General features: G+C 45.0%; 4 protein-coding genes across 4 annotated transcripts; 2 read left to right on the top strand and 2 right to left on the bottom strand.

Annotated features, from left to right (window-relative positions):
• Positions 1 to 3,607: 3,607 nt before the first annotated feature.
• CCR75_006441 (uncharacterized protein) lies at positions 3,608 to 4,333 on the top strand (the record flags this gene model as incomplete). The annotated part of the gene is made up of 1 exon (XM_067964511.1): positions 3,608 to 4,333. One exon carries the CDS (start codon positions 3,608 to 3,610, stop codon positions 4,331 to 4,333), a length of 726 nt encoding a protein of 241 aa, XP_067817456.1.
• On the bottom strand, positions 4,109 to 5,455 carry CCR75_006440 (uncharacterized protein; the record flags this gene model as incomplete). Its single annotated transcript, XM_067964510.1, has 2 exons — positions 4,109 to 4,554; positions 4,622 to 5,455. 2 exons carry the CDS (start codon positions 5,453 to 5,455, stop codon positions 4,447 to 4,449), a joined length of 942 nt encoding a protein of 313 aa, XP_067817453.1. The 3' UTR covers positions 4,109 to 4,446.
• A 392-nt stretch (positions 5,456 to 5,847) lies between these two features.
• On the bottom strand, positions 5,848 to 6,430 carry CCR75_006439 (uncharacterized protein; the record flags this gene model as incomplete). Its single annotated transcript, XM_067964509.1, has 2 exons — positions 5,848 to 6,337; positions 6,387 to 6,430. The coding sequence occupies 2 exons, from the start codon at positions 6,428 to 6,430 to the stop codon at positions 5,848 to 5,850; spliced, it is 534 nt and encodes a 177-aa protein (XP_067817520.1).
• Positions 6,431 to 6,496: 66 nt separating this feature from the next.
• Positions 6,497 to 6,697, top strand: CCR75_006438 (uncharacterized protein; the record flags this gene model as incomplete). Its single annotated transcript, XM_067964508.1, has 1 exon — positions 6,497 to 6,697. One exon carries the CDS (start codon positions 6,497 to 6,499, stop codon positions 6,695 to 6,697), a length of 201 nt encoding a protein of 66 aa, XP_067817519.1.
• Positions 6,698 to 13,364: the final 6,667 nt, after the last annotated feature.

The raw sequence follows: 13,364 nt of genomic DNA, 5'->3' as shown, positions 1-13,364 counted from the left end.
ACATGGCCCGCTTTTACTCGATCGGTAAAGAATTTATCGATCGCAAGTACTTGTTCACGAGGCAGTGGCCACTGCTTCATGACACAGTACTTCGAGCCCGGTTTGAGCTCGATTTCATGTCGAGTGCCTTTATCCTTAGGCAACTCGCATGGAACTGCTTCAGGAAATACATTCCTGAATTCCATTAAATCCTCGTATAGAGGATTGTCTTGAGTGACTCCCAAGATTGAGTAGTATATCTTTCAATCCGAGTCTTCACATCAAGGACACTTTCTTCCATCAATGAGCTGCTGAGAACCCGTTCGTTCTCTGCAATAATTACCGCTGACCATATGTCGGTAACGTAATCGTCCTCTGTGACGAGTATGCAGATCTGCTTGATTTTACCACCAGGCAGATCTCTCAAGAATCGCTTAGGTTCTAGGGTTGGTAATTGAGTTATCTCTGAAATTAACTTCGGAGGCGCATACAGATCAAGAGTATAAGCGCCTACTCTTGAGCCGTTATTAACCAAGACATTTAATGTCTCGGTTTCTTCCTGGGATTTATCCACAGGCTGCCGAGGGATTAATCCCTCGGGATCTTGAAGTCTAGTTACTTCAACTATTTGAGGAAGTTTCTCCTCAAGTACGTGAGGACCTCTTCCCTCAACGTCTTCCAAATGTGATTGCGCTATCACAGTCGGGTCCTATACGGTCGACTCTCTACTCGACTTAGGATCATCGTGTTGTCCCTTTGGGACAACCGGTATACTCCTTGTATGTCGCCCACTAAGCGTACATTCATGTCTCAATCCACTCGACTTCTTCGAGTGGTGGACCTTCGGCGTTGCCTGTGCATTAGCACAGCCGCCGGCAGCTGATTCCACAGGGTGATTAGTAATCACACTCTGATCTTGTGCAGTCGTACTAACGACCGTACCACAAGTGAGGCCATCGCACTCACTCGTAGTACATCCACACGCTTGTGGACGCTCCAAGACGTTCATCAGATGGCCATCTGATGAACAAGTGGCAGGCATCTTCACGGATCAATGCTGCCAGCTGATCCTTGGCTCATATTTTTGATCCTTGGCTCATATTTTTGATCCTTGGCTCATATTTTCTGAGCCAAGATAAACCTAGGATGACATCAAATTTGTCATCCAAATCCAGTACGATGAAATCATCATCGTACTGTAAATCTTTTAACGTGTAGTGAAATTTCACTACGCGTTTCATCACTGTTATCGATGCGCCTGTCGCTAGACGCACCGTCATCCTCGTTGGAGGGATGTCGCGCTCAACATATTTGAGCCTACGACCCTCTAGCGACTGGCGACGAATAAAGTTATTCGAAGCTCCACAGTCCACTAGGGCTCGAAGTGACAAATCATTTGTCACTTTTAACTTCAAGGTGATGAAGGATACCTCATTGCCAGGTGCAAGACACACAATATTTTTGTCTCTGGCGCAACTTTCAAGAGATTTACAAATTCGCTTGAGGTTGCTGGATCAGTAGGGCGTTGCGTCCCTACTGAACCCGACAATTTTTTGGCAGTCCGCCCCGCTGTTGCAATTTTGCAACAACGTTGGACCCGCGACCGTTGCCCTTTTTGGCATTCGGTCCATATTTACGTTCAGTACCTCTCGATACTGGGCTTAGGGCACTACAGTCATGAGCGTAGTGTCCTAACTTTTGACAGCGATTGCATTTAAGCAATCGCTTGTTGTCTGGAAAGCGAGGTTTCTTGCTTTCGACATAAGAGAGGTTCAGGTTCTGGACCTCCAAGCTTGTGTCGTCTTGAAGGACGATACGATGACGAACCAGCTTGAGCCTGTCTCAAGCTTAAGTCCTCCAGTTCTGTTACGGAAATTGCTTCTACAAGCGTATCCAGTTCCAAGCGGAAGAGGTGGGTCTTTACGGGACCATCCGTAAGACGTTGCACGAACACCGTAATCAACGTGTGCTCATTAACTGGGGTTTCCGTGATACCACTCGCCAAGAGTCGTATGCGCTGGGCATCAGCGTGAACATCACGCTTGCCTTGCTTGAGTTTCAGAAGCCCTGAACGAGCTCTGAACTCATCCCTAGGCGGTTCCAAAGTCTGTTTGAGCCGGGCTTTAAAAGCCTCTAGCGACCCAAAGACATATGGGTCGCGCAACTTAAGGCACAATGCCCAAGTATTGGCCAACCTGCCAAATTTGATTAAGCGAATGCGACTTGCATTTACTCGTCGATGATGTGACGTGCCCTTATGCCTCGTCCAACTCGACAAACCATCTTAAGAGGGAGTCTTCTTCGACTCCCCTATACTTAGAGATGTCAATCTTTGTAGTTTCGGGACGACGCGTATGCGTCATCTCAGGTACAGAGGTCGGTACCTGTTGCAACCCTAACAGTTTTGCCTGTTGAGAGATTTGTTGATTCAGCAAGGCTACCTTCTCCTTCACCTCGTCAAGTTCATGTTGTATGAACTTGGCGATGGCTGAATGGAGGATATCTCTGTCCAAACCGGACAGCATGGCCAAGATGGCATCGTTCCCTACGGTCGAACTCATTCGTTCGACCGCACTCCTTTCTATGTCACTTAAGGAGTAGCTTTCACGCGAGACGTGATGCGTATTACCATTATTATCTAACATGTCCATGTTAGATGAAGAAAATATGGTCCTTGGACGGACTACTAAGTGCTACCAGGTGTATCGGGGCACTACGACTTGTACTGCTTCAGTACAAGTCCACTTCGCACTGCTTCAGTTGCGAGTGGTACCTGACGTTACTTCACGTACACTAGTACGTGCAGAGGAAGACTACTCTTTAAGACAACTACCTTAAAGAGGGTTAAATGAAAACAGTATTAATAATTAAGTTTCTCTTCTTTCTATCTGTTACTGCTAACTAAAATATGAACTAAAACTAAATATGCAATTGAAATCTTATCTGTCTCTATCTCTTTGTTTACGTTTACAGCTGATTAGTCTGCGGGATAAATTGATATAATGGCCTATACCTATTTATGGATAAGATTTCTGAACATTACTATATAAAGTAATATTCTCCAAATATTACCTATAGTTTAGATAATATATTAATTAACAACCTTTAAGTTTTAATTTCATGTAACGATACACCGTTACATGCGCTGCTGCCACGCAGTCACCGGCGTCTGCATAATCAATGTTGGCCATTAAACCAGTCTTTTGTCTGTTTGTGGGTTCTTCGAATTTTCTAAATATCTCTTAGGAGGCCACAGCAAAAAGTGACGAGTAGTAGTACTATATATACATATATTCATAGAAACATATATATGTCGTATGCAAGTACATACGAGCCAGCGAGTATGTGCGGCAATTTGTGTGGTATTTTGGCTTTTTTTTCTCACATGTAAAATGAAAAAGGGTAGCTGACAACCCTTTCACAAAACAAATGTCTTATTGTAGAAGCCTCAAACTTCCGGCAAGTTGTTTCGATATGTTTTTTTGTTATGACTATTTCAACAAAAATAATGTAAAAATATATTTCAGCATAGTCGTCTGGCTGAAAGATGCACTTTTTAATGTGCCTTTTACCAAAGAACACTTCACGGGAGATATACGCACTGTCATAGTAACAACCATCAAACGTAATGCATGTCGATGTTTGTTCACGCTCGGCAGTCGTAGCTTGGCACGTTATTTCAATTGTGTGCTGCTTTGCTTCAAAACAGCATCGTCAGTGCGATGAATTAAAGACAAGCATTGGGTCGCGATTGGTTCGAGACAATGCAAGAGAGCTTCGTAATGCAGTAAATATCGGCGATAAAGGCGATGAAGAACTTGGAAGTGGTGATGAAGATGTTCTCACTTCGTTAAATGCATCAAATCGAGCATGTCGACTGTATCATCGCGAGAAGCGGGCACACGCATATACCAGAAGCAGATTGGTAGCAACTTTAAGAAGTGAAGCGGATCTTACAAAGCGGATTTCGCAAGTAAGTGGCAATTTTCAAGACCATGAACGTGGTCGAATGAAAGTGGAAGATTTAGAGGCTACCGTGAGGAGATTACAGGAGAAAGTTGATTCTGTAAGTAGTAGCCAAACCACGGGCGAAGTGGATTTTGTGCGAAAAGCCTTTAAGTCGAAGAGCCAAACATATAATGACGAAGCGAATGCAACTGTTTTGTACTGGAAATTGCAGCACCATAAATTTCAAGAAGCGCTGGCTTCTAGCGATAGTGAAAAAGTGCGACTCACTCGGGAGCTCCAGAAGGTGAAGAAGGCAGCAGTGCTAGCAATGAATCGAACGTTGACTCGAGACGCAAATAATCGCGCAAGCATGAAGAGATCGTACAGCAGCACTGGCATAGTTTAATTATTACGCATCAAAGTAGCTTTATTGTTGATTCTTGCGATTCCAATATTATTCAATACATTTTAAGCATCTAGTTCGAGCTTGTATAGTTAATTGGGCAATACGAAATGCTCTCATGGCTCTAATGTTTGCAGGAGTGCGTTTGCCGTAAGGTGCTCATCGCCGCCGCAAGATTCATACATCATCTCCACTACATCCGAAGGGAATCCCATTGCAACAAGCTATAAGTCCAAAAAAAAAGAATTAAAAACGAAGAAAAATACAAAGTTGCAAGCACTGATTTCGCACCCGATTAATAGCGTCATTTGGAACAGTGTTTGCCACAATTCCGTATTTTGCGTCATTGCTGTCAATAGCATCGTCGATTTTGAGTTCATTATCTGCTGTCACTATCGATGAATCGATCGCAGGAGCTGAAAGGAGTCGCAGCGTCGCCACCGGGTTTTCGTTGAGCTGATGAAGCATTTCCGACGAAAAGTTTTGTTCAAGCATCAATAATGCTTGAAACGAATCGGTTGCTGCCAACTCTCGTAGCTTGTCCATTTTCTTGTCATTCAGTAAGCTTTGTAGTGGAAAAATCGATGGATGATGCTGTATCCCCACGTCTGTGGTTGTTTCCGTCTTGTCATCAATTTCCATTCTATGGTCTTTCTTTTCCACTTGACCTTCGATTAGCATTGCAACAGCATCCGAAAGATTGTTGCTGCTTTGTTGCAAAGCGTGAGCCGCCAGCGCCGCTGAAAAGCCCATGTCCACGAGTTGAGATCGCAGCAACTCAAAAGTCGCAAGATCTTTGTGAGCTTCATGTCTAGAATGTGAATTAAAGTCTCTTTGCTGGATATCAGGTGCAAATACGAAGAAATCTGTCGCACTTAAAGAGTTGAGATCCACGACGTCTGGATCTGCCAGAATTTGTCCTCGGAACAGCACGAAGCAGTCTTCGAGATTCAAAGGCTGGGTATTGGTCGGTGTGATGACCCTTTTGCAATCAGAGAGCTGTCTCCGTTGTTGAAGAACGATTTCCTTAAGCTCTGCTACTTGAATGCTATGCTCGTTGGCGCCATGGCGCTCAACAAGTAGCTCGCAGCCGTCATCGACGCAGCGCACTCGTAAATTAATCATTTTAGGTCAATAAGTTTACGTTGCATTCATTTTGCAAATTGTAAAAGCACACTTAAAGGAGTGTGGCCGACTTAAGTTGCCTAGCGTGCCCTAAGGATGTCTTGTTGCAATATGCTTTGCTGAAAAGGCGTTTTTTTCTTCACGTAACAAAGTACCAAACCTTTTTGTTGTAAGATGTTTTCGAGTGTTATTATTGTCATTACCTGATCTACATAGGATGATCGTTTTTAGGGAAAAACGTAAATCCGAGTAAATAAAGAAGCGATTTACGATTCTCAAAAGAAGAAAACGTCGCTGCTGTATTCCTCTTGAGGTACACATGCCAGAAAGATACAAAAAACACGCGAAAACACTATTCTAAATTAAGGGATGTAAAAGTTCCTCTATATAACTTACTCGAAAAGCTGTCTGACCCGTGGCGGTGGCGGTAGGCATTGTATCGGCACTACACGCTCGATAGATGGACTCGTAAGTGCAAAAGTACGTGCAAGCGCATTGCCCGGTGCCACGTTTGTCATGCACTTTTGCATAAAGTCATCGTACTGCATGTATTGAAGCCGCTCCTGCACGTGTCCGTATTGAATAAGTGAGTTTGGCGCCAGCAGCACGTGGTCGCATCGTCCCCCACTAAGTTGCGCTAAGTAAGTGATGATGTCGTTCATGACAGACATTGGTGTTACGCTCCCCTGCGGTTGGGAAAACCATTGTGGATGACCAGAACTCTCGGCGTTGGCTGCATCGACGAACTTTTCGAGCGCTTCGTTGTTCCAGTAGAAGAAAATGGCTGGATTGTGCTCTGTCACGGTGATGCTCGAAAGGTACGCCTTAATACGGGAGACTAATTCAGCGTCGAGGAGGGCAAAATCGTCAATATAGTTCGAACTTCCGTTTCCTAAAGATGACACGATAGAGATGCGAGTCAGTAACTTACGATACGACCAACACGTAAAAAAAATCTAGACCGTTTAACTGCATGTGTGATAGTAGATTTGTATTTTACGATTCCTGGGTTTTCTTGATATTACGATTTAAAAAGTAATAATGAGCTATCTTGCGCTCTTAAGTGAACGATATGGATCAAGAACGGAAACAGTGAGCTTTTCACGAGCATCTGGGGTAGTGACGGTTCGGACAGGTGGAGATGCTATTAAGATGACCAGAGTACGATGTAACATGGCAGGGGTTCAGCAACAATTCGGTGCTTTAAGCGACGGATTTGGAACAAAATCGCGCGAGAAATGATTCGTTTAATCTCTTTTAGAAAGAATAAGCCCCGACTTTGACAAATAGGGTGGACCGCGACGCTACAGCAAACATTATACCTGGCGACTGTCCACGATGCGCCACACTCTTAATACAGCGCTAGTTGCAGGGGCCAGCTGGACACAAGACCTTCCTTGCTCGAGCTAGAAAACAGGTGGCGTCTTTGTTCTGACTGCCACGGTGTAGCGAAGCCAACTACATGTTGTCAGCATTCGTGAAGCCGCGATGCTAAAAGCACTGCTTCTGCTAGAACTTAAAGTGTTTTAACGACAAACGTTTTATATTTTATTACCGCTTTGTCTGCGTAGCCACCGTGTAATCGAAGTTGAAGACGACATTAAAATCTTCTGAGGTCCCGCGATTTTAACACTTTTGCTCCTTTTCTACTCGCCCTGGATGCCATCGGATTTTCTCTTGAAGGACAATGATTTTCTTAAGTGCAGTGAAGACACGGCAACAATGGGATTGCATAGAGAAAGTACGATCTCGCGCGATCAATGGTTAGCCCCTAGGTTTGCCTAAGACAAACAAATTTAGTGTAACAGATAGGCTTGACTACGTATGCTCTCGATGTGTTTGTTTGTGCTTGCGCGAAAGGAGCACGATGTGGTAGATAGAGATGCACTCGATCAGATGTGAGGATTTATTATTCAAGCAGCATTTCGCTCAAATTCTTGCTATCGCAACATCCTATAGACGTGAACACTTAGCAGCTGACGCATACAATATGTTACGTAAGTATTATCTCCTATATGAGGAATAATAAATATTATTTCCTCTGAGAGGAAATAAATAAAGCAGTACAAAAATATTATCTTTATTAATTCTGACTCTAATAGTTCCAATATTACCAAATTTGATAATATTGATGCAATAAGACATTAGCTCTATTGTTGGTTGATTTGAGTCTAAATTAACCCCGCCAATCGTTTTAAGACACGATTGTGCGGTGCGCAAGGAGGCGCCATACTTAGTTAGTTATATATATTATAAGCTCAGTGGTAGATAGGAATTCGTTACGTAGAAAACTAAATATAACAATACACTTTTCCTTTTTTTCTATTCTAAAGCCTTAGTCTAGACGTTTAACCTAAATACCCTTAGCTTCATAGAAAACGTCCTCTTTAATTTTGTGTACGTGAAGTTTCGAGGCACTGTAATCAGTGTAAGGTTAACTAGTACTGACCAGTACTAGTGAAAGGTGCCCCGTTACACCTGGTGGCACTTCGTAGTCCATCCAACAACCTACGCACGTTCCAATTAGCATGGACATGTTGGATGATGAAGGAGGGAGCTTTAGCTCCTCAAGAAGGCTACCACACCACGCGTAAGGGTTTACTCAGTTAAGGACCTTGAATGGAGAGCGATCGAACGCATGAGTTCGGTCGAAGGAGGGTCTGCCGTTTGCGCCATGCTGTTCACTCTGAACACAGATGAACTACATGCGGCCATAGCCGAGTTAATACAACATAAACTCGACGGAACTTAGGAAAAGATAGCCTTGCTTCACCAGCAAGGTTATCAGCACGCGGAGGTGTTGAGAGATCAGGGTGCTCAAAAATTGGAATGTTGAGACAGCAGCAAGTAAATGCTGCTAATGGGCCGACGTTTCCGCGTCGACCCGAAAGCTTTAAGATAGAAATCTCTGAGTTTAAGGTTGTCGAAAGCGATAAACTTATAAGATGATTCGTCGAATTCGACGACGCCATAAAAGCTCGCCGTATCAGTAATGATGTTGTTACAGATTAATGTGTACACCGAAAGTTTCACGCTTTATTCGTATGCGTGTTTAGGGATATATATACATGAAAGTAAAGGGATTATTTGTTAAAAATTATAGGGATAATCGTGTGTGAAAAAGTCATGCGCGGTAGCTTAGTCTAAAAATCATGGCAGTGCCATCCCACAGGTCACCGGTTCGACACCCGGCAACAATAATATTAAAACCGTTGGGAATTGGTGTTTGGGGTTTCACCAGCACTGTTCTGCCAGATAGTGACGTCCACCATATTACGGTTGTCCACATATGTGGGAAGGAGGCGCATCGAATGATAGGAAAAAGATAACGGTAGAATCGAGAAAAACGCATAATCCAACTCACTTCCCGGTTTGCAATCTCGGCCGTAAGCCTATTTTCAAGCTCATAAGACAGCGTGTTTTAACAGATAGCGATGAAAGTGAATTTTTGGCACGTCCAACTTTGCCGGACGTGCCAAATTTTGGGCCTTGGGGCTCAAGCTTCACGTCCCATTAGTCTTTGGGTCATATGAGGTCTTTAAGAGCCGGCTCAGACAAACATTTGAGCCGCCACGTGCCGAATTTAGGGCTCGAGTCGAGCTCCTGGATTTAAAGCAGAACAAGGGTGACATTCACGCTTATGCCCAACTTACACGACACCTGGTCTGTTGTATCTGCGGTTATCCAATTGATGAACAAATACAGGTAACTATATTTATTAAAGGTCTTGCAGACGGCCCTGTTGAGACCCACCTGTTTCGGCCAGAATTAGGGTCGCTCCACAATGCGATTTCTGTAGCGGAAGAGGAGGACTTCAGTCATAAACAGGCTTTTGTCCACGCTGATGCTAATCGTCCGCCGAGACGACTAGAAAAAGGAGGTCCAGAACCCATAAATCGCTTGTATGTAGAGAGCGAGACCTCGCTCTTCAAGTTACAGACAATTACAAAAATGTAAACGTTGTCAAAGGACTAGCCACTGCGCCTATGAGTGTCTGTGACAGTAAATATACGTGAAGTTGACATCCAGTATGATGATGACTTCATCGTCCTAGATTTAGATGACAACTTTGATGTCATCCGAGGATTACCATGGCTCAGAAACTTCTTGCAATGTATAAATTGCAGCATCAAGTCGGGACGATTCCTGTCTCTTGTTCATCAGATTTCCAACTGATTAACGTCTTGGAGCGTTCACAAGTGTGCGGATGTCATACGAGTGAGTGCGATAGCCTCACTTGTGGGTCAGTCGTAAGCATGACCGCACAAGACCTCAGTGTTAATACCCAACACACTGTAGAGTTAGGTACCGACGGCTGTGCACAAGCACCGGCAGGTTCGGAAGTCCACCGTAGTTACGTCGACATAGTTACGACGGCTGTGCATAAGCAGGCAGCGTCGAAGTCGACCACTCGTATAAGTTAAGTGGTACGAAACAAGGGTGCTTGCTCGGAAAGCAACATTCAAGAATGTTTAAAACGCGCGTCTTTAAGAGACAGCGAAAGCCCTAGATCGACTGAAGAGTCGATTGTAGAGGATCTTGCTGTGGTAGTGCAACCACAACTAGAGGCAGTTAGGGAGAATACTCCCCAAGTAAACTATGTTGGAATAAGTCCCCGGAAACTTGTGCTCAAAGGCTCCCAGGTACCTTTGAACATAAGTTCCAAAAAGAAAACTGAGACAGTAAATGTCTAAGTAAACAATGAATCCAGTGTAGGCGCTAATGCACTTGTTCTAATAGCACTTCCGATGGTGACTTCGGAGATATATCAATTGCCAACGCTTGAACCCAAACCGTTTTTGTGTGATCTGCGTAGTGGCAAAGTCAAGCAGATCTGCGTTCTTGTAACAGATGACAACTACGTGGCCTATATTCGGTCGGCGATAGTACTTCTTGGGAACGAATGGATTCTCAGTAGCTCATCGAACGAAAGTGCTCTCGATTAGATACTTGGATTGAACATTTTATGTCCCAGTTCTCGGAGGCTTTGAACACAAACCATCTATATAAATATTTTATACAATTTAAGGATGTCTTCCCTGAATCAGTAGCGTGTAAGTTGCCAAGGGACAAAAGCACTCGACACGAAGTCAACCTTATCCCAGGTTCGAAATACTGTGTGATGAAGCAATGGCCATTGCCTCGCGAACAAGTAATAGCGATCCGTAAGCTCTTTGCCGATCTCTTAGCAGCGGGTCATGTGAGGTTAACCTTCCCGCATAGCTCTCCGACCTTCTGTGTGCGTAAAGCAACACGAGGGTGGCGGATTGTGCATGCGCTCACTAAATTGACCGCAGCAACGTACCGGCCCAAACACTGATACCACAAAAAAACGTAATCATTGATGATTTGTCAAAAAGTATTATCTTTTCGTTAATGGATCTGATGGATGTATTCCTTCAGACCCTTATGCGTGAATAAGACATCCTGTTCGTAGCAGTAAGCACCCCAAGGGGTATGCTATGGGAGTGGCTAGTCATGCCACAGGGACTTAGCAATCCCCCTGCAACATTTAACAAATGTGTAACCAGTCTACTGAGATCGGTGCAAGATTTTGCACAGAGCTAATTTGATGACATTTTCGTTCATAGCAGAGCCATGAACATGAAGTCGGATGTTGAACTGCACCGTATCCACGTCCGAAAGGTTCTTACACTAATGTGTAAGCTCCAATTGTATGCGAATCTTAACAAGTGTATATTCGCTGCAAGGAGAAAATATCCTTTCTTGGGTGCATCGTGGAGAAGCACGGTGAGCCCACGGATCCAGAAAAGATTAAGGCGATCACCGATTGGCGTGTGCCAATCGATGTAACGGAACTTTGAGAGTTCCTCGGCTTAGCGGCGTATCTGCACAATTTTGCCGAAATGACAGTTCATATTTCGTCTTTGTTTAAAAAAAATGTGAAGTGGTCACGAAACACTGATAGGCAGCGTTCCTTGAGGGTATCAAGCAAAGCTTGATGCAATCGCCAATCCTGGCGATTGTGGACCAAGACCAACTATTTCATAAGGTCTGTGACGCCAGCGAATTTGCAATCTGCTGTGTGCTAATATATAATGCAATATGACGGCGCAGAGCGCGTCGTCTGTTATCAATCGCGTCAGCTTCAACCAGCTGAACGCAACTATCCAGTGCACGACAAAGAACTCCTTGCCATGAAATACGCACTGGCTAAGTTAAGGGTCTATCGCTTAGCAAATAGACCGTTTATTGTATATACGGACCAAGCGTCTTTACGCACGGCCGTAAACTGTCCACACCTCTCGCAAAGAATGGTGAGATATTTGTCTTTCTTCACGAAGTATTACTTCTTCGTGGAGTATAAACAGGATGACTTAACGTCGGCGCTGATGCACTTTCGCGCCGGCCCGATTCTGAGCCGGCTGCGCAATTCAACAGAGCATAAGGTCACTATTACAACAATATGTGTTCCGTCGTCAACATTACTCGACGACGTTAGAAGTGCTTATCAAGAAGATATGGCTCTCAAAGGGTTGATGGATTACATAAGAAATCCAAACAACAATCCTTAAAAGAATTGTCGAAATGGTATACATTCTCAGCAGATCGATACACAAACAGTGTAACGGGCTAGAGTTGCCCTAATGTTACACAGTCCCCATTAAGTACATTTGGTACTTAAGGGGACGGTCAATTACTAAATAATAGTAATTAGACCCAACACTCGGGTGTGGTGCACATTTGTGACCAACCCTTGTGGATGTGATGCACATGGGTGCATTCACATTAGGAGGGATGACGCCCAGCGTCATCCATGATGACGGCTAGCGTCATCAGTTACGCGAGGTATCTATAAAGATACGCTCGCAATACATATTAAATGATATCTATAGAGATATCATTTTAATTGGTAAAAATAGGTATTTGTATTTAATTCTATTAAATATAAATCAGTCTGAAATTTACTACCTACTTGGTAAGTGCGCACGAGGAGACGGATTACCGCTCCCGTGACGTCACTTCACCAGAGTTCTTAGTGTGTTGGGTGAGGTCGCTTGCGCGCCCACCACAACTACCTCACTGCACGCAAGAGAAGCAGGTGCAAACCGCTTCCTCGCTGTGCTAGGGTGTGTGCTAAGTAGAGCGTGGCCGCATTACGACGTGCCCGCCTACACTTGGTAGCACTTGAAATCCTTCCCACGACCCGCATCTCTGCGTGTGTACGTGAGGATGAGCCTCAACATTGATTGGGCTCATTTTCCCCACCTCTCCGAACATCATCGGGAGGTGGCAGGGCTAATGGCGCAGGGACTTGGTGAACAAGCCCTGGCCAGGCTCCTGGGTAGTCCTCCTGAGCAACATGTTGCTCAGTTGGAGCAGTTTGAGGCATTTGTGCTCGGACAGCGGAGGGCCGCGTCCGAGGCACAGAGCCATGCTGCGGCGGAGTCCGTCACTCAGACTCAGGATGAGCTGAGGCATGAGCAGGCTCGGAGCGAGGCTCTCAACAGGACTGTTGAGATGCTCTCTGCCCGGCCGCATCAGCCGAGGCCCATTCGGATGGACCCGCCCAAGTTCGATGGAACTGCGGCGCACACGATTGTCCACTGGCTTTTAGCCGTGGAGCAATGTGGTGTCGCCCAGCTCATCGAGGACGACAGCCGGATGGTGTCGTACGCTATGTCGCATCTGCGCGGTAAGGCCTCAGAGTGGGCTTACTCGGCGCTTATGGCGGACAGAAAAGCGTTCCCCTCATGGGCGATCTTTAAGGATAAGATTCGCGCCATGTACCAGCCGCCGAACAACGAAGTGTTGCTTCAGGCGCGCTTCTTTGGGGCGCGACAGGCGAAGCGATCTCTGCAAGAGTATGTGCAAGAGATGCGCTCGCTGTCCGCATCCATAACCGTAGGTCCGATTCCGGAGCACATTAAGGTGCCCACGTTTATGA

Source organism: Bremia lactucae, linkage group LG3 (genome assembly GCF_004359215.1).
Source record: "Bremia lactucae strain SF5 linkage group LG3, whole genome shotgun sequence".
Classification (NCBI taxonomy): Eukaryota; Oomycota; class Peronosporomycetes; order Peronosporales; family Peronosporaceae; genus Bremia; species Bremia lactucae.
This window is presented reverse-complemented; position numbering and strand designations above follow the sequence as displayed.